Source organism: Narcine bancroftii, chromosome 8 (genome assembly GCF_036971445.1).
Source record: "Narcine bancroftii isolate sNarBan1 chromosome 8, sNarBan1.hap1, whole genome shotgun sequence".
Taxonomy (NCBI): Eukaryota; Metazoa; Chordata; class Chondrichthyes; order Torpediniformes; family Narcinidae; genus Narcine; species Narcine bancroftii.
Window position 1 is genome coordinate 51154670 of NC_091476.1, and position 21068 is coordinate 51175737.

A 21068-nucleotide genomic window follows, 5' to 3' on the forward strand; every position below is an offset into this window, starting at 1 on the left:
CCAAAAGTTAACTGTTTCATGCTTTCAATTCTGCTGTGATGATTACTGCAGATACTAAACCTGACAAAAATACAATGGCCAGATATTCAGAACCATTTTAGAACAAACAAATTCGAGCACACCTTTCCTCCCTCACAATCATAAACCTCTTATTTTCCTTTCATCGATGTGGCCCGCCTACGAGTCTTTTAAATGTCCTTATTGTACCAGCCTTCACCACTACCCCTGAATTGCATTCCAGACACCCACTAACCCTGAAATTAAAAAAACTTACCCCCAACTTCTACACTAAACTTTTCTCTTCTCACCTTATACAAATGTCTTCTGGCATTTGCTACTCTCTCCCCAGGAAAGAGGTGCTGGCTGTCCACCATATCTATACCCCTCATAAATTTGTAGACCTCTATTAAGTCACCTCTCATGTTTTTAATGAACGAAGCTTCATTTCCTTGCATCCCAAGTTACTCCAGAAATAAGCAGCAGGGAAGCAACTTCTGGGATTTTATAGGCTATGAAGGAATTTTTGTCTTCAAATTTCAAAGTTAAAAGTTCTTCCCACTAATATAGCCTTTTTACCAAACATTTCTGTCCTCATCAGGTCAAGTTGCTGGTCAAGCATGACTCCCTCTGCAGCAAGTTACCTTGAGACAAAAAGAATGAACAACCCAGTGTAGATTTGAATTTCAGGGGCACTAAGTAAACAGCTATAAAGAAATAAAAACCTTTATATCTATGCGAAACTAACACCACCTCAAATCTGAAATGACAAGTGATGTTATCTCTGAGGAAACATACTATGTAATTATGTTAAACAAATAGCATAGCATTACCAACTTTGCACATTTTTATAAGTATCATCCCACTGGCATTCACCTCCTTCCTTGCCACGATTTATCCAGCAGACTTATAATCACAGTGCTCTATGACGAAGCCAGATAACTCTCGACAGTCAAACAGCCTTTCAATCGCCAACATTTTTCTTAAACTAAAGTAACAAAAGTGCATAAAGCAAATGGATGAAAAATAACTAAGAAACACATCCCCATGATTTACTTTTCTGGATAGCTGTAAGTTCAACCAAGCAAATCAATTTTTAATCTCACAGCAATCTTGAAGACATAATAAATGTACCAGTAAAATAATTGTCTCAAATAAACAATGACAATCTCTTCACATTCACCACAGCAAATTAGTAGTTCAAGTATTGTATCATGGCTTAGGTATTTTTTTAAATAATTTCTCCATGGAAAGGACCAGGGCCCACATTTAAAAAAACGTAATTTCAGCCTTAATGGAGTTTATTGCTTAATATGGTAATATGTCGGTTTGTCAATTTACAAACACACAAGGTGTGAATAAAATGTGAAAGATAATCTAGAATGCTACCATATTCTGCACCTAGTGAGAAATAAGTGGTCAAGTTTATTGTCATCTGATTGTACAAGTACAACCCAATGGAACAGCATTCTCCAATCCTCAGTGCTGACACACAACCAGATATAACACAGATAAAGACAAACAATACATATGCAGGACAAGTATTCATATATACAAACAAATAAATAAATATTGTTTCATGAATATGAGTCTTGGATGGTTACTGCAAGCAGTTACTTCAATCGTTCAGCATTCTCTCTGTCCGTGGGAAGAAGCTGTTCCTCAGCCTGGTGGTCGTGGTTCTGATGCTTATGTGAGCAGCTGAAAGGTGCTGCGTGCGGGGTGGAAAGGGTCCTCAATGACTTTGCACGCCCTCTTCAGACAACAATCCCAGTAGATCATGTGGATGGCAGAGAGGGAGACTCCAGTGTTTCTGCCACTCTTATGGTCCCGTGGAATGTCCTCCAATCCACTTCTCTGCAGCACACTGTGATACAGCCAGCCGGGACACTCTCAATAGAGCTCCTGTAGAAGGGTGGCTCTATTGTCTTCTCAGGAAGTGTAGTCACTGTTAAGCCTTCCTGACAAGTGAATTTGGTGATCTGTCAGGACTGTTCTGAGGAATGGTCATTGCTCCATTCTTTTCTCCTGTTTCTGTTGATGCTGCTTGGCCTGCTGCATCTTTCCAGCATTTTCTGTTTTTCATTAAAATTCCAACTCTAACATTTAGGCCACAAAATGCATCTATTTTTCTCATGTGGAAATACAAAAAAAAATTCAATTTGTTTACCATATTTAATCTAATGAATTATCTCAATCCATCGTAGTTAACTTGACAAAATTCAGCATGGAGACAGATAAAGAGATAGTAAGATACTGTAGATGCCCAGATGCTTGGCAAAGGGGATAGATCACATGTCATCAGAGTTAGATGGAAAAGAATGAATTCTGAGGCATTGAAACAATTGATACTGGTAGGGTTAAAGAAGAAGAATTTTCCATGATTTTCAGCAAATCTTTAAGCATTTTCTATCATTTGATTCATCGTGACCTCAATGGTGGCACCAAACACATTGCTTCAGTATTGCCCTTGCTCTAATATAAATTTTCTGGCTTGATGTAAAGATAAAATAATAATTCCTCAAATACATGAATTCCAAATTTCAAGAGTGGACCAAGAAAGTCAACTTACATTGAATCTAATTAAGCTTCCTACATTTAAGCCCACAAGAAAAAATAGCAAGAGCAATGCAGATGCTACAAAAGGCAATTGCTATTGGGCAGCAGTATTATAATTAACACACCATATTGCAAATTATCCGAACAGAATGTCAGAGTGATTCTTGACTTTGAATTGGTCGGTCATTCTACCAGAGGTGGGCGCTCACCTCAAAAACTCATTGAACGAGCTGCAGCCAAATAATCAATCCGTCACAACTCAGCGAATGGTTTTCCACAACTGCCTCCAAAAAGATAAATGACATTATGGGATTACCATTATAATCACAGAAAGCAAAGATCCATGAAAACTGTAACCTGTGTTATTTTTTCTTTATTTTGAGGTTTGAGAAGGAGGTAGGTTCTGCTGGAGTCCACAGAAATCGGTCAATGTGTACATCTTTCATCAAAAGCCCTGACCAATTCCTCCAATGGTGATCAGGTTCACTGGTTTTGATATCAAAATGGGATATTTACTTGAAACACTGAAGTGTTTAGGACACTAAACACATTACGTTGCCAGTAGTAATAAGGTAGGTAGCACAGCACTTTATGTTGAAGCTGGTCTGGATCTGTTAACGACAAGGAATGAAGGATTCTGGGAATCCAAATCTTGGTGCAACACAGTGCACATCAAAAAAATGATTCAACTGGTGTCATAAATGTTTTGAATTCTTAGATCTACTTCATGAGGCCATGCAAATCCCAGAAGCATCTAAAGTCAACTAGATGTCTTGCATCTGGCAGCTGGTTGACAACTTCAACAAAAATATAGGGGATTAGATGTCTTCCAAAAAATCTCATGGTGATGTCTATCTTGAGCATTTAATTTGAAGAAGCAATGAAAGTAAATACAAACGATTCAAAGTATTGCTTTAGAGATGTGCAGACAATTCAGCTCCAGTATTGCTTATCCACAGCTCAGTGAAGGAATATAATCTCCACCAATGAAAAATTGTTCTCAGATTACAGAAACATCCATTAGAGCACCAAGATAGTCATTATATAAATAACAAATTTTCAAACTCCAAATCCATTTCCTGAAAAAAAGTGCTCTATACACATTGACAGGAAATATATGAATGCATTTCCTTATCATAATGCTTTTGTGGACACTATAGGATTACAGCATTTAAGTTGTTACGTATAATACGATGCAGTGGATGCAATTAGCCACTTTTACAATGGCTAGGTTACTTCAGTGAATAACAGAAATTTGCATATAATCCTGCACTATACCATTTTAAAATAACTGAAAATAAGATAATTTAATATTTGCTGTCACAGTTATTGCACTAAATGTGCTTTGTGAAAAAATGCAGTTTCTCTGAATAGAAAACAAGGTTTCTTCCTTTTTATTTTATATATTGTTATTTAGCTCAAGGACAAAATAAGTAAGTGATTTTTCTGTAGCTGACCCCTGAGAACAATCTATTATTTTTTATTTGTTTCCACTATGAACATCTTTCTGGCCCTTATAGATTACCTATTGCCATTTCTAAATCTGTATTGGCCTGCATGTCAAACACTTCCTTTCTCCAAACACATTTATCACCCGTAGTCCACAAACTACTGGTACTCCATGGGTTTGCTGTAGGTGGTCCACAGCGATGCAGTGAAGACAAATATTACTGATATAATAAACAACATGTAAAACAAATTTATAAAATACCAACAAAAAACAAAATTTCTCCAAAAAAAATCCCATTGAAACGAGAATTCCTCAGTGATCTGGGTAAGGGTTCGAGCTTGCCAGACCTTCCTACTATATTGGTAAAAGCTCAGGGACGCTAGAGGAGCTCAGCCAGTCTCATAGCACCCATAGGAGGTAAAGCAATATTACTGACGTTTCGGGCCTGAGCATAAAGCAGACAAGGGGCCTGTTAAAAATTTTGTGAAAAGGGAAGAATGGGAGGAGGTGGAGTACAGGTCAAAAGTGCTTATTGGACATGAATCAGAATTAGAACTTATTGTTATGTACCAGTCACAAAATTCGGTGTTTTGTAGTTGCATCATAGTGAAAATATTCGTATTATGAACCATCTTACAATAATAATATAAAAAATACAAATAATATTGCAGAAAAGTGAGGCAGTGTCTTAGGTTCATTGATTATTCAGGAATCTGATGACAGCGAGGAAGAATCTGTCCTTGTGCCACTAACTGCTAGTCTTTCAGGTCCTGTACCTTTTCCTCAATAGTACCAGAGTGAAGAGGACATGGTCTGGGTGGTGGGAGTCTTTGAGGACAGAGGCTGCTTTTTTTTTTTATAAAGACACCGCCTCATGTGGATGTCCTCGATGGAGTGGAGTCTGGTACCTATGATGTCACAGGCCGAGTTAACAACCCTCTGGAGTTTTTCCTTGCTCTGAGATTTGGTGCCTCCATACCAGACAGTGATGCAACCAGCTAGCATGCTCTCTACGGTACACCTGTAGAAGTTTGAAAGTCTTTGGTGACCTACCGAATCTCCTCAAGCACCTCACAAATTATAGCTGCTGGCAGGCCTTCTTAATGATTAATTGCATCAATGTAGAGGCTCCAGGACAGATCCTCAGAGATATTGGCACCCAGGAATTTGAAGTTCTTGACACTCTCCACTACTGAACCATCAATGAGGACTGGGTTGTGTTCCCCTGACTTCAGTCCACAATCCTCTACTTGGTTTTGCTAATGTTGAGCGCAAGGTTGTTGTTGTGACACTACTCAACGAGCCGATCTCTCTCTCTCTCTCCTATATGCTTCCTCATTGGCTTTTGTGATTCAGCTGACAAATGAGGTGTCAACTTGGAGATAGCATTGGAATTGTGCCAGGCCATACAGAGGTGGGAATATAATAATATAATGAGGACAGAAGAGGAAACGTTAACTGATTGGGGGAAGGGAGATAGTTTTTGGCTCTGTGAAAGGAGACAGAGGAAAAAAGGAAGAGAGAGAGAGACAGAGCTAAAGGAAAGGAGGTAAGAAAAAGATAGGCAGGGGTGGGGGAGGGGAGGATTTAACAGAAGTTGGAGTTTGACATTAATGCCATATGGTTGGAGGGCATCCAGCCAGAATAGAAAATGTTTTACTTCCAATTTGCAAGTGGTCTCATTCTGGTGGTGCAGGAGGTCATGGACAGGCATGAACACAAGGAACTGGGGCAGGGAATTGAAATTGGGATATCCACACTATTGTGGTGGACAGAGCTGAGGTGCTCAAAGGAACGATCTCCCAGACTACATCCAGTCTCTCCGATATTCTGCCACAAAAGTATGGATCTCCCAGTGCCAGCTAATTTCAATTCCCTGCCCCATTCCCTTGTCGACATGTCGGTCCATGGACTCATGTTCTACCAGACTGAGATCACTTGCAAATTAGAGACTGAGACCACCTGCAAATTGGAGAAACAACACCTCATATTCCATCAGGCACCTCCAACCAGATGGCATTAGCATCAACTTCTCCTGTTTCCAACAGCTCCCCACTCCCCCATCTTTTCCTTGTCTCCTTTCCTCTAGCTCTGTCTCTCTCTTCCCTTTTCCCTGTTTCCCTTCACAGAGCCAAAAACTACCCCCCCCCCATCAATTTTCACCTTTCCTCTCCTATCCTCTTAGCATATCCAATTAACACCTTTAGTCTGTTGGTCTGTACTCCTCCCATGCTTCCCTTTTCAACTGCTTTTTAATAGGGGCCCCTTGCCTACTTTTTGCTCACTTAAAAGCTCAGGCCCAAAACATTAGTAATACTATCTTTACCCCTTATAGCTGTTGAGAGACAGCAGAGGTCCTCCAGCATCCGTGTTTTTACTACATTCAGTGTCTACAGACTTTCATGTTTTACACCCCCTGTACTAGTGTTCTGTGGGCTTGTTATTAGTAGTCCAAAGAAATACTTTATTCGTGTTAAAGAAGGGTGGTCTGTGAGTGAAATGAGAACCAATGCACTAATGATTTTGATGTGATCCAGTTGATTGCAGGGATGAGTGAAAGTTTTGCTTCAAATACCTTTATAAAAGATAAAAATGAACAAATATTTACAGAGCATGAAACAACATCTCACCTTTGTCGACCACACAAAGTTCTAATCCATTTCTGCTTGTCAGTGCAATTTTCTCATTGCTATTTTGGCATCAATAAAGGGGGAACTAGTAAGTTAACAAGCAGTCTTTGTTCCCACTTGGAATGACATCTTAGGAGTTCCATCCACATTAATTAGATTGGGAAGTACTCATTTCAGTTACTATCATTACATTAGATGTAACAAGATAGAGAGAATATGCTTGGGTGTGGAGAGTACAGTCAATGGAACACATGAATGTCACTTCCAATTTCTAAGGCTAATTTACTTTCGGAAGATATCAGAATTGATACTTAAAATGCAGATGAAAAAAAACTTGCCCTCTTCCACAAATGCACACCAGATAAGATGGTGAAAGGCCATGCTTATGTTAGGAAGCAACTTAAAGATTGTGTTTCACTTCTTGTTGCCGCACCTATTTCCTTTACAAGTTTACTGTATCAACACATTCAAAAGACAAGATACTTTAACTATGTCAACCATTTATACAGAAAGCCACAGGCTTAGATTTTAGAGTTATTGTCAGAGTACATGCATGACATCATATACAACCCTGAGATTCCCTTTACCTGCATGGCAGAATTACTACTAATTGGTAGTGTGAAAATAATCTGTACAGAGCATGAACTGTAAACAGATAATGAATGTAAACAAACTGACTGTGCAATACAGAGAGAACGAAAAGAAAATCCATAAAGTGCACAATTAAGAGTCCTTAAATGAGTTTCTGTTTGCATTTGTTGTTGAGGAGTCTGATGGTGGAGGGGGAGAAGCTGTTCCTGAACCTGGTGGTGCGAGTCTTGTGGCATTCTATACCTCTTTCCTGATGGCATCAGCGAGAACAGAGCATGTGCTGGGTGGTGTCGGTCTTTGATCATTGCTGCTGCTCTCCGCCAGCAGTGTTCCCTGTAGATGTACTCAAATAGCGGGGAGGGCTTTGCCTGTGATGTCCTGGGCTGTGTCCACTACATTTTGGAGGGCTTTATGCTCAGAGCTATCGGTGTTTCCACACCAAACCATGATGCAGCCAATCAGCACACTTTCTTCCATACCTCTGTAGAAATTTGCCAGAGTTTCTGATGTCATATGAAACCTCTGCAAACTTCTGAGGAAGTAGAGACGCTGACGTGCTTTCTTCATGATGCCATTAGTGTGTTGGGTCCAGAAAGATCTTCCAGGATAATGACTCCCAGGAACTTAAATTTGCTCACGCTCTCCACCTCTGATCCCCCAATGATCACTAGATTGTTGACTTCAGGAAAGGAAAGCCAGAGGTGTATAATCAGCTCCTTAGTTTTGGTGACATTGAGTGCAAGGTTGAAAACTTGGCTGAATGGTGCACCAACAATCTCCCTTCTTTGTGCTGACTCATCCCCTTCCTTTATACAACCCACTATTGAGGTATAATCGGCAAATTTGTAGGTGGAGTTATTGTTGTACCAAGCTACAGAGTTGTAGGTGTAAAGTGAGTAGAGTCAGGGCCTATGTACACAGCTCTGTGGTGGTCCAGTACTGATGGAAAGTGTGGAGGAGGTTTTTAACCAATCTTCACTGACTATGGTCTGGAGGTGAGGAAATCCATGATTCAATTATATAGCGGGGTGTTAACTCCAGGTCTTGGAGTTTACTGATCAATTTTGAGGGGATGATGGTGTTAAATGCTGAACTGTAGTCAATAAAGAGTATCCTGATGTATGCATCTTTACTGTCCAGGTGTTCCAGGGCTTTGTGTAGAGTTAGTGAGACGGCATCCACCATTGACCTGTTACTACAATAGGTGAACTGGAATGAATCCATGTCACTGCTCAAACAGGAGCTGATCTGCTTCATCATCAGCCTTTCAAAACGCTTCCATCAATGCATGATGAGGTAATGGATTCAGTAACGTGACTTCCGTGTGCTATTTTAGAAACTCAAAATCCTTTTGCATGAAGGTAATTACTCAGCTCATCCAAGTTCAGCAAATGTTCAAGGACTAAAAGTCACATGATTGTTTATTTTTGTCACCTAATTCACATTGATGGACTGAGGTACAAATAAAAAATTATCCTTTTTTCCAACAAGAAGCTCAGCCATATGAAAATCACCTGTCTGAAATCCAGTAAAAACTTCAATACAGATTTTCTGCGAGTCATGAATATCCTGGAGAAAGCTCGTGAGATGCAAGAAACAATCCAGAACTGTTTCATGAAAACAATTTTGTCTGAAGATAACTCTTTTAACAGAGATGATGTAGACACCACACTTTCCTAAAATTGGGAGAGGAAAAATACTTTTTAGGTGTTGCACTCACTGTTGATTAATGAATTATTATTTTTGTTTTTCCTGACACTGGGTGATTAGCGATGTACTCAATCATCTTTGGGGGAAAAAAGAGTGATAATACCACCCATTATCATTCAGCATGAGATAATATGAATACTTAAATACACACACATCATTTATATTGGATTGGCGATGTTAACAATTTGTTATGTCTTCAAAGTTTACACAGGCCAAGAGTGTTGACAGAAATGGATAATATTGTATTTTATTATGATTTTTTCATTGTATTCTCTGATCTTGTACCTGCTAGGCGTCGAGACCAGAAAAGCACATGCATGAGAAATACAAATTATGCAAGGACTTCCAAAGGTACAGTATCCTGAGAGCGATGCAGCATAAAAGCAGGCTTTACCACACATCAGGTCCACACCCTAGTTACACTAATTTCATTACATTTTCCCAAATTCTTGACAACTTGGTTCAGATTCTACAAGGTGTACAAATCTCAAGGTAAGTTGCTGATATTCACTGAACCAGCAATAAAATAAGTCACTAGCTCATAGCAAGTGCAGTCATTCAAGAAGATTCATTAAGGTCTTATGGCAAAGTATTGTTCAGTAATAATCAGTCTATGGTTAAAAAAAAACAATTACACAGCTGTGCTAACATGAGATGAAATTGAAACAGTGGAAAGAGTAATCGTTCAAAAAAGCAATAATCAATAATCATACTACTTTTATGCACAGCTAAATTATGTAACATTAAGTGAGATTTCCTCAAGAAAATGTATGTCGGTTTGATCACTTTCCTTCCATCAGGCCAATAAACTAGATAAGACACACCAGCTCTAGATATGCTATCATTCTGAGTGGCTTGGATTTCCAACGGACCTCATGAAACATGCCACTTTCTGCATAGTTCAAATACTCCAATGTCATATGCTGCTTTTATGAAAAATGATGAAGATCCTCAGCGGAAAGGTGACAAAATGGTTCACATCTGACATACCCATGAGGAAACATTCACTGTCAGTGGATTTACTTTACTAATTAGAGTCATTTTTCCACCTAATCATGATCCCGCTCAAGCTCATTCAAATACAGGTTTCTCTCTCACTCCTTCGCTCCCAAAGATTTCAATTACTCTGTACAAAATTCTCTGTACAAAAAACAAACATAAAGTTTATTCCAGTGTGGCTGTTTGAGGTTAGAATGCCTTCTTCCTCTCTCTAAAGCACCTTTTTAAACCTTCTTAGTCTTGCCATAAACATTATTTCAAACTGTTACTTCAACATTTTAACAACTGTAACCTCATTGAAAAGGAGTTAATTGTCATGACTTCACTTTGATGTCAGAATTGCCATAAATTTTCTGATAACATAAGTCAAACTGAGCCAATGAAGGTACCATATGCAATCAAGTTACATGGGTTATAAACTACAGTACTATGAATCACATTTATCAAGTACTAGTGAAGACACTTGCAAAGCACAATAATTTACTGCTTTTGCTGAATATCCTATTAATTTATGCAAATTTGATTTCAAGGCAGTCCTGTGAGCCATTTCTTGGAGAAGATTCTCCATTACATATACAGGTTCATCTATTTCTCATCAAGATTATCTCAAATATCATACGTGAATTCGGATGTCCCCACATTGTCCCGAAATCCTCACGTATCATGTGGACAATTTTACTTTTCCATTTGTTTATTTTTATCAAATAAAGATTCAAAACATATTTGCAATCAACCTCATTAAATACAGAAATGTAGGTAGTTGATAGAATTGTATAGTGAAACATGGAAGAACTGAACTTCCTAAGAAATTTCCAAAGCTGACAAAAGTCACCAGCTGACAAGAAAAGGAACTTATAAGAATCTAAAAAAGGAAAAATAATACACCGATGAAGAACAGGAAAGCAGGTTTCAACTCATTTAGAAAATGTTTAAAATAGTAAAGAATCAAAATGAGAAACAAAAAAATGGGAACCCCTCTGGACTTAACGAATACAAAAACAAAACAGGAAAACTAATTTAAAAGAAATCGGATAATTTTTTACAATCTGTCACTGCACATAAATTGAAGGATTTGCGAGAATAAGGATCTCCAAACACAAATATGACTAAATTGCGCTACCATACAAAAGTAATATTGATTGAATTATATTAAGGAGCAGGCAGATATAAAAATACAATGATATTTGGCAGAAATTGATAGGCTGGAAATAGCAGAAGAGATAAAGAATTTTTTTTGCTTCTTTTGGTGTTAGGTATTCATCCAACTCATTCGAATGTGTAAAACTTAATCATTCTTTACCATTTTTTAAAAGTACAATAAATATGGGTATCTGTATCGGTGCTGTGCAATTGCTCAGTAAAGGGAGGTGCAAGGCATACCTTCCATCCGATAGCCTACTAAGGTGTAGTACCCGTTCAGCCTCCCAATCAGGGTCATGTGAAGCCATGGACTGCATGCAGGTGGTGGATGGTTTTTACAAGCAGATTCTACAAATTGGAATTTACCCAGAGAAGTGTGAATCTGTGGAATGCTCTGCCACAGAGGGTGGTAGAGGCAGATTCGCTGATTATGTTCAAAAGAGAGTTAGATAAGACTCTAGTGGGCAAAGGAGTTAAGGGTTATGGGGATAAGGCTGGAAAGGGGTACTGATGGTAGTGATCAGCCATGATCTGTAAAATGGCGGTGCTGGCTCGACGGGCCGAAGGGCCTACTCCAGCTCCTATTGTCTATTGTTGTAAAATTAAAAACGCTGGGCAGATGAATCTGTTGATCAGTGGCCAGGGTTACCTGTCCAGTATGGACAATGCAACTGAAGAAGACAACAGGAAACCACTTCAGTATTTTTCCCATGTATAATCATGAACTCAACATCGACTACAGTCTCAGTTCAAAGAAGGAGCCTTCATCGAAGGAGAACAGGGGAAGCAACAACTACAATTCAGAGGGTCAGAGGTCATGACGGATGGAGAGACATGATCGCCCATGCCGAATGGCAAGGCACCTGAATGAAATATGGATATATGAAGTGTTTGTGAACTCATGAATTTCAGTAAGCAACACGCTCAGAAAACACTAGCACAAACCAAAGATGTTATGAATTGAAGAACGATATTTCAAATGTGGCTGCTATATTTTTTTTAAAAAACCTACCTCTTACAAAAGGAACAAAATTGGCCCATTCTGCTCTCCAGATCACTTCCTCCTTCATTCAAACAGATCACAGCTGATTCCTTTTTCAGCTCTACATATCTGTTTTTGATCTTGTGCAACAAACTCTATCAATTGTGGTCTGAGCCAAACAAATCAGCAGCCAAAAGCTTTTTTTGGACCAGCATGCCCCCGTTTTACAATCTTATTTGTGGCAGTTCCTGGTTTCACCCACAATACGCTAGATCTAATTTTAAGTTGATGAACCTCTGTTCAAGACATTTCATCAGAGAAAATAGATCCTGTTTATCTTATTCTTTCATCATTTTTAAAACGACCATTAGATCACTCAACTGTCCAAACAAAAGGCAATTCACACTTGCACAAGTGGTCTTAGCAATTTAGCAGTACAGGAGCCCATGATATAACTTGTGTGAATCTATGTTCCACTTGTCTTAACTGAATGTGCAAATGAGTCATCACTTCCTCCGTCTGAAACACCTGCTCTTGCAAAAATAGACATAAAAGATGAATTAGAAAAATACATAAAGATGATGGAATCTCAGTCACCAAACATAAATGACTTACTCCCTGTGGATACTGATGGATAACTGAGTGTTGACTCACATGGTCTTCCAGGTATGGCACAGCAGAATCTAGGCTTCAAGAATAAAGTACAAATGAAAAGACCTATGTGAGCATCTTCTTTTCTGCTATGATTTTCAACAGAATGGAACATGTCACTATGATAAAGTTACAATTCCATAACTATTTTGTCTCATGAGGAGTTCAGCACATAATGGAAGTACTGTACTACAGTGAAATAAGCATACTGAAGGACTTTGATATTTCCTAGATATTAATATTTATCAAGTTTGAAAAAAGTAATCTTCAGGAAGAAGGACTTACTCTTCTCAACTATGCATCATATCCTGCCAAATTTTATTTCCTACATCTATATTTTGCTTCCCATTCCTCAACCAAGCACCAACACATATTACCTCACTCACTTCCTTCAAGCCCATCCCTAAAATTATTTAATCTAGATCAGATTACTATATATTTTTCTTTTGTGTCTAGCTCTGAATTGTTGAAACATTCATTTCTACATTAAAGCCACATGACAAAGTTCACCTTTCTCCCTCACTAACATGGCATTATGTGAATCCTGTACATCTTCTGACTGCATCCAAATGGTAAATGTTCTAAGGCGGGCTGGGTATAGATACAAAATTCTGGAATCTATATTAAAAAAAACTGCTGGAGGAATTTGGAATTCATGGAAGGAAATGGACAGGTAACATTTCAGGTCAAGGACTAGCCCGCAGCACTGAAAAAGGAGAGGGAAAGTATTAAACAGGGAGTGGTGAAAGGGGTTGGTGGGGGATTCATAGCCTGAGAAGGATGATGGACAGATGGGGCCAAATGGGGTGGTGGATAAGGAGACATAAACAGGGATCCCTTCTCTCCTCTCTTCTCATCAGCCATCATCTCACACCCTCCTTTTTTCCCAATCCTCCCTTCCAGTCCCCTTATCCAGTTCCCTTACCCTTCCCATCTCAACCAAGACATTCCCCCCAACCCATTGACCCATGAGGTCATTATACCCCCCTTGTATGGATCCACCTACCTTCATCAGCTGTGGTCACCTTAACCCTCCTAGCTCCATCTGTCCCATACATTTCCCCCTCTGTTTGTTTCCGCATCATTGTCTCCCAAATCTACCCCAAATGGCTGCATCTGTTCATCAAATTCAAGTTTATTATCATCTGACTGTACATATACAACCCGCCAAAACAGCGTCTCTCCAGACCATGAAGCACACACAAAAACACACAATGCACAGTACATAAAGATCATATTAAGAATCAAAATAAACATATATAAATATTTGGGATGATGCCCATGGTTACAGGATATTGTTCATCAATCTCACAGCCTATGGGAATAAGCTATTCCACAGCCTAGCAATCCTGATTTTGAAGCTCCTATACCTTCTTCTTGTTGATAGTGGGTTGAAGATGCTGTGCGCTGATGGAAAGGGTCTTCTATAATTCCTTGATCCCTATTTAAACAGTGCTTCCAGTAGTCGTCATATTTCAAGGAAAGGGATAAGCCAGTGATCCTCTTGGTTGTTTTCAACCTTCATCCCTTCCAGGGTTCCCTCATCACCTTAAGACTTCCACTCCTCTCTGCAATACTGCCTATCTTCCTCCCATCTTTCAGCCTGTCAACTGTCTGCAGAGGTTGCCTGACCTGCTGAGTTCCTTCTGTAGTTTGCTCGTGATTGGACTGGAGGACATCACAAGCAATCCCGTGCCTTGTTCTCAATCAGCACATACTCAGTGAGCTTTCAAGTAAAATGATCAGCAGTAATACAACAGTTTTCTTTTCCAGTTTGGATTGCAGCTATCATGGGAAATCATCTTTGTTGTAGCCGTGAACATTTCAGAGTCTGCTTTCCTAATACATGTCCTGAATGAGGAACTCAGCAACACAATGGATCTAATGAATTTGTGCAATTGCTGCTTCAATATAGAGAGGCATTTTATCCAGGAAATTCAAAATGTGTCAGAAGATTTTCTAAGTGTGAAATTTCATTCACCACAAAATGATTAAACAAAAACCACAATGATTAAGAAACTAAGGTTTCATAAAATTTTACAATAAGCAGAGCTGTTTTGTTTGCAAATATGATATGAATATTGAAATAATAAACATCAAAGAATCCTCTCCCATTCTGTGCATAAGCTCGACAAAAATTTATTATAAAAAATGCATATCCTGCATCATCAAAAGTCATCAGCTGGAGTAGCAGTTTTGAAAATAACAGCCTATCTGAAGAGCGGTTCAACTTCCATTATTCCACTGATCTACTACCTCCTGAACTTGTTCTGCTGCTTTTCCTTGCGCTTCCCACACACAGCAAACTGAGGCTGCTGCAGTGCCATTCAGAAAATTAAAATAAGGGACATCATCTTAACCTTTCACATCAAGACTTCTACAAATGTCGGAAAAGGGTCATTATCAAAACTCAGCTCCCCAGTTTCTAATTAAGCTTATGCAGAAAAGGCATGATGTACAAACGATTTGCAGTTTGCAACACAATAAACTCAATGAACAGCATTCCCACTTTTCTCTATTTCAAGTTTTCAAATTTACACCACTAATTTATTCAACAATCAGGCCACAAGAGTAACTAATTGTTGAATATGAAAACTGATAGCAATGGGTAATTGGGAGCATTCGTGAATGATCTTACTTAGTTTGACAACTTATAAAGGGAAGAGAACGTGCAAGGGAACATGATGTGGATTTGAACCTAGGTATAAAATGTGCAGTTAATAAATTGCCACGACAGTTCATGCATCACCTCTATAATGTAACAGCGATAGCTACATGTAAACATTTTAGATATTCTATTTCAATAAATATAATACAAAAGTCATTCACTATCCTCAGGCATCACTAATTAGTTTTGTTAATTGCACCAATGTAATATTAGATCTCTGTTTCCAACTGTGTTTTGACCGGGTTTCTGAATTCGATCAGATGTTCTTGTAGAATCTGAGACTTCTATCCTGACCCTCAAAGGTCAATTGCATGCTTGCTTTCCTGGCACACATCGTTCTCACCACAAGTCAGGTTGTTGCACACTCTCATCAATTTTATTTCAATAAGCAATCATTGATGTGTTGATACCTTTACAGTTTTTATTCAAACAATTTTCTCTCGGGAAACGTGGGCTCAAATTGGATTTATGGAAGGAAAAAGGCCAGACTGAAGTGGTATGAATGCAATTGTACATTGATGCATTGGTGTGATATCTGGGCATGCTTGCTTTCCTGGCACCCCACATTCATAAATAATTCTCACCACAAGTCACGGGCAAATCCTGTGTTGCACACTCTCATTAAAATTTGTTTTCCAAATTTTTCTAATTAGTTTTGAATTTGAGGTACCAAACCACAAAATTAATCATCAGGGAAACTGGCTTCCCAAACTGAATATACCAACTCCAAGCAAAGTCGCCGAATTTGACTAGAACTCTCAGCTTATCCACTGAAAGTTGGAAAGGAAAGGTGACCCAAAGACTGCGGGACATTTTATCGTGACGCCATGACATCTCTATCCTTAAATACGTTGTGAACGTACAAGAACGCCAACTATATTTTAAAGGCGCAGACATAACCCCCAATTTGGAGTTGGTTTCGGGGAACTGGTTCAAATGCCTAAATTCGGAGCCAAAGCAGCAAGGCGCAACGTGTCAGGAGATGAGGAAGGATCAACAATTCAAACAGGACACCTGGTGGCATTTGGTGGGAAAATGATACAAAGAGTGCATGGATTGAAGGCGTCGTGGCGATAAATGAGCGCGCATCGGAGACCGCAGCACGCTTCAAATGCAGTCATTCGATACACTTGGCCTTAACCTTGAATGGTATTCGGTAGCGTATATCCTCACAAATAAGCATTAAGTGCAGGCACGACATGCAAACCACTACATTTTCGTTGTCAGTACTGATCCGTCAACCCAGTAATTAAGGCTAGAAACTGCATTTATGAATAATTCACGTTACCCCAGAGAGCACCCAGTTGCAAATCCCTACATGTTCTGAAGCAGGCACGAAGAACTTACATGTATGCCGGAGTCAGTGTCGTCGTCCTCGATGCCTTAAGCATAGAGACTGGGAATTTCCAGTTAGTGGTGTTGCTCGTTTTCCATTTCAATGGCATGTTGCAATACAAGGGACTACGAGACCAGCGACAAGCATTTCCACAACAGACGTACAGCGACGAGCTCCATACCAGACAAGACTGGTCACCGTGGCTGCTGCTTGGAACACGTGAATAATTCTGGAACGGCTCTTAAGCTTATATTTTTGATTGCTGTATTTATTCAAAGAGGAGTGCAAGGCATTTTCTTTTACCAATCCCTTTGTCTCCGCGAACGTACAAGATGTGGTTTCGATCGTGTTAACTCAACAACAGTGCCTGTGTTCAAGACAAGCTCCGATGCAACACGCAGACCGATTCTCGAGAGCACACACCGGGGCTTTGTTTACCGGCACACAGCCAGAATAAGACAAGGGCTGCAATAGCAATACTACCTGCACAACGCTCTGCAATGAAGCAGTAAATTATTCTCGGTTACAGCGATCACTTAAGTAAGATTTTTTTTAATACCTCTATAGAAGATTAAAGAAAACACAAAAGGATCATGTGATATATCTGAGTCATCAACATACCTACTCAAAATACACTTGTCATCCTCTGTAAATTCTTCTTTTGGACTGCAACAATACAAATGGGATATAAATTTCAACATAGCCCTGGGCCACTACTAATAGACATCAGGGAGCAAATTCAGTAGCCTGATTTTCTCCCGTGAAAGCTCCATCCAAACACAGCTATTAAGATAAAAAGCCTTCCCCCATTCTTCACACAGCCACAATGTAGCGTCCAAGATGTCAAAAAAAAAATCAGAATTGATGCAATTTCCTGGATGCCTTCTAGTAACTGTTCAGTTTGCTCTTATTTTCCCCTTATTGCTTGCTGAGCACCATCCTCAAACATACTGTATTGTATGACTCTCATCCTGCGGGGAACATGGATTGCTTGCAGTGTGTTCCAGCAGTGCACCTCACGATCCGATTCAACGGCTCTCCAATACCTCATCGAGCACTTGAAGTTGTGGGGGAGCAGTTGGTCAAGCAGGTGGGTCACCTGGGACCACGCTGCTGCTCCGTGGTCTGTTGTGATCCCAGAAGCTGGTGAATTCCGAATGAAAACCGTCAAGGCATGTGGCTTCTTAAGTAAGAGCTCAAAGAGCTACATATTAATATTTGACCTGCCTCATTTTTTATAAGAAAATGAATACTGAATCTTTTTCTTTGAAAATTATTGAAACATACCTCAGAATGTTTCATACTATTTTTCAAATATTTGCTAAACATTTACTTCATTATATAATGTTTTCCCATAAAGTAGAGCTGAATATAATGATCTAATAAGCAATCATGTGCCACCAATTTCTAGCAATTTACTTCTCTATCTGCAGTGAAATAAAAATTGCAAATAAAACAGGCTCTTTTTTTTAAATCAAAAATTGGTCCCAAGAGAAATATTTATATTAACTAGGGCCAATATAAGATGTGATATAACATGAAAACAAATTAGTTTTAGCAATGCATTTAAAAAAATCATACTTGTACTACAACTGTAACTCCAGTCAAACATTATACCTTCTGAATCAGTGTGCCTCAAATCTGGTATCAATTATGAACTGAAATCAAAGTCAATTATGATCTGAACATGTACTGCTAAAACCACTTGACATGGGTGTCATGTTGCAAATACATTTTCTCCATCATAGCAGAATAATTCAACAGTCTGATTTTCTCTCATAAAATCTCCATCCAAACATATCAATGCTAAAATAATTATTTTTACCCAATCTATTATTTCCTTCCTACGATAATGTTAAAAACTGCAAAACTCAATTCTGTGCTGACTTTAATAGCAATTATGTCATAGTCTAACTTACTCAATGCATTTTTGAGTGGAGATTTTGTGTAACTTGCACAAGCAAAAATAAATATTAAAAAGATAAGAAAAGTTAATAATAACACAGACCCTGGCTCTCGATAGCTTCATTTACTGCAGAACTGGGGTTGGGTTTGTGGTTTTACACTCGATAACATTAAAATATTTATTGCAGATGGTTCAAACTATTAAGTTATATAAGGGAAAATAAGGAGAATTCATTTTTACTCGCACGAGCCAAGCTAACCAGAGGATGTAGGCTACTGTACATTCTGCTTTGCATTAGGATTCGACATGGAGTCTCAGCAGTAGGTCCTGTACTCATGACCTTAAGAATGAGAACATATTGTAAGTAATGAGACAAGGCTTATTTTAAATTAGGTCCTGGCACAGACAATGAAAATTGCTCAATCTGTATGCATCAACTGAAGATTCAAACCAGAGGAGAGGAAACAAAACTAAAAACTAACAGTAGCTCAATAATCCACACAAAAATAAACTTCTTCCACAATTCAGTACAATCAAGTATCTTTTACTTTGTACCAAACTAGTTGCAAATTCACATCACGTTGCCTAATCATGATAAATACATAACATTCCCCAAGGCTTTTATAGGATTTGTAAGGAAAAGATGTGTTTTACTGAATGCGACTTCCTTTTGAAGAGAAAGAAGGTAAGGCAAATTGGCTCATCAGACAGATTCTCAGCATTGTCATACAGTATGAAGAGATGAGTTGACCAAGTTTTCTCACACTTGGTTTTTGAAGAAATGAAACTCTGCAGATTGGATGCAAGGAGCTTTTCAGTGACTCAGGTGCATAGAATAAGGGGTCTCAATCTCAAGGTATGGATTAAAACACTTAGAAAGATTGATGAACAATGTTGATGATGGTGCAGTGTACTTCTAGTATTTCTGTTCCTCTGTGGAAGTGCTGTGCTGCGTCCAACTTTGGAGGTATATGGGCATGACACCCATTATGATTTTGGGCATAAAATTGCTCACATAATCATATCAGGTGAAATTCAGTGCTGGAAATGCAGAAGGTAATATTACTTGAAAATCTTGCTGATATTGGGCAAAAAAAAACTAATGTCCTGAAATGACAGGTGAGGTGGATGTTAATTTTTCAACTACTACCAAAGTGATTATTTTTAAGCTCTTGGGTTCTGAACGAGTTACATGCTGAATGAGAACTGTAAGCTCTGCTCTCCTCTGTTCACAGATGAAGAGCTAACGAATGTTCCAATCTTGCTAATGACATTATAGAACCGCATATTGAAGATCAATTATCAAGTCAAAACACAAATTCAAGAAAATGCTGAAAACATATGGATTTGTTACTACTTTTAAAAAGGGGTTCACAATGACATTATGTAAGACAAACAGAAAATCCTGGGGCTACTCAGTTTTGACCTGAAATGCTACTTGTTTCTTTCTCCAGAGATACTGTCTGTCTTGCTGAGCATTCATGGCATTTTCTATTTTTATTTCAGATCCCCTGCATTTTCTATTTTTAAATGATTGTGCGCATACTTCATTTGAAGAGAACTGGCACAAGACAAGCAGATTCAAGAGTTCTTCCATCGTGTGGGGCGGAGGATGCCTAAATATAGTTGTCGAAAGGAGTCCGTACAACACAAGTTGAACTGAAACATCAGATATTATTTCAAAGGCTCAATGGAAACTAGAACTAGATTAGCATACGCAACAGCATCACCCAAACTCTGTAATCATTTTAACCCAAAGCGACATGTGATGTCCAAAGCTCATTGCCTGTGGTAAAGACAAGAAATCTAAACATATGTGAAACCATTACCTGATCCAAAAGTTATAACCTGCAAAGCGCTATGTCGATTGCTGAGAAATGCGATGAACTGAAATAGTTGGCAATACGTGTTCATCCAAAGGGGACATGATAGGCCAAGGAATTTCCTTTCTGCACTGTATTTACACAGAGAGTTGTGGGTGCCTGGAATGCCTTGTCTAGGTGGTGGTGGAGGCTGAAACATTAGGGGCATTTAAAAGACTCTTGGACAGGTGCATGGATGAAGGAAGAATAGAGGGTTACGGGGTAAGGTGGGTTTAGTACTTTTTTTTAGGGATATATGGGTCAGCACAACATTGAGGATCCAAGGGTCTGTATTGCACTGCAGTGTTCTATGTTTATTTGTAAGACTGTGTGAATCTCAATGTAGTTCATAACCATAAAAATTATTAAAAGCTATATGTACCAACAAATCCAAGGCATGCTGAGTTCTCAATCAACATAGTCAATCTTGGAATTCCCCTCCTCCACCTCTGTGGAATCACAAAAAGAACAAGGACCACAATTATTTAAGGGAACAGAGGAGCATAATAAATGGAGCATTATTCACTTCTGGTCATATTCCTTCCAAATTATGTGACTGTGCCAAACATGTGCACTTGATCTATAAA

At 38.8% G+C, this 21068-nt stretch overlaps 1 protein-coding gene and 1 long non-coding RNA gene across 14 annotated transcripts in view; one reads left to right on the forward strand and one right to left on the reverse strand.

Moving 5' to 3' along the window:
- Positions 1–21068, reverse strand: part of klhl13 (kelch-like family member 13) — a 182973-nt gene that overhangs the window by 76271 nt on the left and 85634 nt on the right. Inside the window, exon 1 of one of the 12 annotated variants that reach the window (XM_069893688.1) lies at positions 17335–17429. The exons of 10 other annotated variants lie outside the window; for them this stretch is intronic. In XM_069893688.1, coding sequence (XP_069749789.1) covers positions 17335–17414 — 80 coding nt within the window. In that variant the 5' untranslated portion in view covers positions 17415–17429. Of the gene's footprint in view, positions 1–16724; positions 16945–17334; positions 17430–21068 lie in introns of those variants that run through there. One more of the 12 variants, XM_069893678.1, reaches the window with a different exon arrangement.
- Positions 16451–20870, forward strand: LOC138740687 (uncharacterized). Of its 2 annotated transcripts, none has more exons than XR_011343116.1 (2): positions 16451–17901; positions 20126–20870. It is a non-coding gene; the product is annotated as an uncharacterized lncRNA (long non-coding RNA). The 2 variants fall into 2 exon arrangements; XR_011343117.1 differs by having other exon boundaries at positions 16451–17253.